Source organism: Temnothorax curvispinosus, unplaced genomic scaffold (assembly GCF_003070985.1).
Source record: "Temnothorax curvispinosus isolate PA1 unplaced genomic scaffold, ASM307098v1 QBEX01007760.1, whole genome shotgun sequence".
Classification (NCBI taxonomy): Eukaryota; Metazoa; Arthropoda; class Insecta; order Hymenoptera; family Formicidae; genus Temnothorax; species Temnothorax curvispinosus.
Genome location: NW_020217540.1, coordinates 4,013 through 7,563, shown reverse-complemented (window position 1 = coordinate 7,563; position 3,551 = coordinate 4,013). Strand labels below are relative to the sequence as shown.

Sequence of the window (3,551 nt, the reverse complement as noted above, 5' to 3'; positions counted from 1 at the left end):
TCTATAATAAAAAAATCCATGTAGACGCGAGAAGTTGGCCCGTGGTCGAGTAGTATTGTTGCCGCTTTTCCGCGTGCGTGATTGGCCGCATGCGTGCGTGCGGTCGATACGATGCGGCGATCGAGATCGCGCTGCGAGTTTCGCGTGCGTGTATGTATGTATATACATATGTGTATGTGTCGTGTGATGTGACAGCTGGCATCGGTTGCGCGAGGTTAGTGGGATTATTTATATAAATATATATAAATTATATTTTACATATTAATATCTGCTTGCTCGTACAAATCTAATCTGGTATACGTTACAGTAACTATAGATGTTTGATACAGATTTATCTTCGTAATCGTATATTTTATATACATATATATCGTATATTATATATAAGCAGACGTAAGTAATAATTACTGTTTTTACATTTGCATTATGTAAAATTTGTCTTATTTTAGATATATCGATGAATTTAAAATATTCGAGAAGATATGATGGGATTAGCTATTGGTGCTCATGGTGCAAATATATTCAACAAGCGTGAAAAGTTGATGACATTACAAATATCGTTAGAAGAAAATTCATGCACATTTAAGATATAATATAGAGAGGTAATTATAAAAATTATATTATCGCTTGTATTATTTCAAAGAGTATTGTTTTATAAAAGTTTACTGACTGTTTTTATCTAAAATGTATATACATATTCGTATATGTATATGTTGCATTATATTGAGCTGGAACTTATCAGATTTCTTTCTCAATCACAGACGTATGAAGCTGTTAAGAAAGACCGAATTATGCTGGAATACAGCGATAACCTAGAAATAGATAGATAGTGACAGTCGTGACCATCGCCGCGTCATAGGTACTTAGTGATAATGAAATATATATTGACGGCAGGGAGCTGATGCCGATTTTCTTTAAGAAGGAAGGTGCATGTATCCAAAATCGCACACGTACGTATATATGCTGTCTTGTAAAAGTTGTAAAAGTTAGGAGAACGAGAAAGTGATCTGTATCTATGTGCACGTTGTGATAGGCACTATCGCGTAATAAAGATTTCTCTAAAGTATGTTTATATTGTACTTTACTTTCGTTAACTTAGATGCTTTGAATGTACAATCTCGCGTCTTCAAAATATAATAATTCTCATTGTCAGAAACTGTTGAGGCATAATTGTCTAGCACAAGAGGTCCTCATCTTGTGCTAGATAATACGAGTTGCTACAGAGTGCCTCTAATTGTAAGAATCTCTTCTCCTTTACCCCTTCTTTCTTCTCCCAATCCCGAATTTACACTATTGCGTGGTTCGTATCGTGTGTCATTACCTATTATAAATGTCCTCCTTTTCTCTCGTTTTCTCACGCAGGAACATTTTATATTCAACTACGTGGTATACAATTTTGCCGCTATATATTGACCACAGGAAGCTGATACCGAAGAGATCTTTAAGAAGGAAGGTGTATCCAAAATTGCACATGTATGTACGTATATCGTATTTGCTGTCTTGTAAATTGTAAAAGTTGAAAAGAACGAGAAAGTGTTTTGTAGCGCAATTTTTTTTATTCTACTTTCAGAAAAAGATAAAATAATTTAGATTTCCTAAAATTAATATTGTTTATGCTATCGGAGAGGAAACACTTATTATAAAATTGATTATAACGAGACAATTATATATAACGATTTCAGATGGTACGACGGCTTTTTTACGTTAATGCTGAATGGAAAAGTCTATAAGCATATTGCGGACAAAATGATGCCCAATCAGGATACAGCCACGAAAAAGAAAGATATGCGCATGGCAGGGAAATTAGCGCTATTCACAGGCTTTGTAAGCATATTTAGTAACAACGAGGATTCTTTGAATTAAGCTCTGTCTTAAAATCGCATCAATTGAAGTGAATCCACTGCTGAGTGCTGAAATTATACGATTTTATCCGTCACAACGAATAGACCAAGAAGAATGCTTTTTCCAGTCGATGGTTTCGAATGTTGCTGACGTATCTATTTCGTTGCAAATGCATCATTATGAAATGATGATCGGTAGTAAATGAGAGATATGTGAATTAAAAAGATGTGTACATTAACTAAACAGTATCTTTGTATGATTACAAATTATCTTCATCTAATTTTTTAGTGACAATGTCCGAATAATTTGCGTTAGTATTTCTGTGAAAAAAAATATGACGATTATATTACAGTATATCCGACGATTTTAACATAATTATAGAGGTAGGGTGTCTAAATTGTTATCGTTCCATCCAAATGTAGCTTTTATACTATTCGAATAGTATCGATATTTCATGCTGGTTAAAAACAAGTAAAAAATATTTTAAGACACTTGTATCGTTTCCAGAATATAAAAACTTGTGTTTAAATGACAGATATACGTTTTAAGTATTGGCGTATTTATTTCGTTGCAAATGTATCATGATGAAATGATGGTCGGTAGTAAATAAGAGATATGTGAATTAAAAATATATACATTACCTAACCCTGCATCTGATTTTTTAATTTCAGTAGTGACAATGTCCGAATAATTTTGCGTTAGTATTCCTGTGTAAAAAAATATGACGATTATACGATTATATTACAATATATCTGAAAAATGTTAGAAAATGAAACAATTGTTTAAAGTTATTCTGTATACCATAGTATCTATTTGCTTTGCCTGTATGGAATGTTAATAACGCGTAAGATAATATGATCATTAAAGTAATATTTCTTAAATGTATATTTCATACTTAATTTTATTTCATAAATACTATCACATTTATTCCTATGAATCGTTTTTATTACGCTATTATGATTTTAACATAATTATAGAGGTATAATAGGTTGTGTAAATTATTACCGTTCCATCCAAATGTAGCTTTTATAGTATTATTTATTGTATCGATACCTTAAGCTGTTTATACAAAAGTAAAAAGTAATTTAAGACGAGAGAAAGATATAGAGATAGAAAACGAAGAAAGAAGGAAAAGAGAAGGAACAATATAGAGAAAGGTATTATATATTATAAAAATATTTATTATATTGCAAATATATTTAAATTTATATATTAGTTAACTTCTTTATATACACTACCTCTCATTAATTTCAATATACAACAGATTCGTTGATTTCTCTGTAATGGATGAACATCATGATACGTGTTTTGCACAGAAATGAATTCACTTGCTGTTATAAACATTTCACTTGCATGCGTGGCGTTTTTATATAAATAATATATAAAAATGCAATGCATATGCAAGTGTTTATAACAGCAAATGTATTCATTTCTGTACAAAACATATGTATCATGTTCATCATGTCCTTTACAGAGAAATTGACAAATATAGGGTATAATGAAATTAATGAGCGGTAGTGTATATAAAGAAGTTAACTAATATATAAATTTAAATATATTAGTTAAGAGATGGAGAGATGGGAGGAAGAAAGGGCAGGGAGAAGTGAAAGAGGAAGGAAAGTGGGAGATAGGAAAAAGAGATAAAGCAATGGAAGCGAAGGTAAGAGAGCTAGAAAGGTGGAGAGAGTTAGAAGGGAGAGACAGAAGGAGGA

The 3,551-nt window shown here is 31.6% G+C and overlaps 1 protein-coding gene across 3 annotated transcripts; it reads left to right on the top strand.

Moving 5' to 3' along the window:
* Window positions 1-64: 64 nt before the first annotated feature.
* Window positions 65-2,159, top strand: LOC112457409. 3 transcript variants are annotated; one of them, XM_025020428.1, is made up of 5 exons: window positions 65-214; window positions 447-599; window positions 759-947; window positions 1,360-1,470; window positions 1,680-2,154. In XM_025020428.1, the coding sequence occupies exons 3-5, from the start codon at window positions 928-930 to the stop codon at window positions 1,858-1,860; spliced, it is 312 nt and encodes a 103-aa protein (XP_024876196.1). In that variant the 5' UTR covers window positions 65-214; window positions 447-599; window positions 759-927; the 3' UTR covers window positions 1,861-2,154. The 3 variants fall into 3 exon arrangements, 2 of the variants coding, with proteins under 2 accessions (XP_024876196.1, XP_024876195.1); XR_003041102.1 differs by lacking the exon at window positions 65-214 and having other exon boundaries at window positions 461-599; window positions 1,360-1,474; window positions 1,680-2,159; XM_025020427.1 differs by lacking the exons at window positions 65-214; window positions 447-599; window positions 759-947 and having other exon boundaries at window positions 1,204-1,470; window positions 1,680-2,155.
* Window positions 2,160-3,551: the final 1,392 nt, after the last annotated feature.

Excerpts from the sequence above, each read along its gene's own strand:
- LOC112457409 (XM_025020427.1), top strand. The coding sequence starts at position 1,328 with ATGTCCTCCTTTTCTCTCGTTTTCTCACGCAGGAACATTTTATATTCA. Across the intron at positions 1,471-1,679 it reads GTGTATCCAAAATTGCACAT|ATGGTACGACGGCTTTTTTA; the intron begins GTATGTACGTAT and ends TAACGATTTCAG.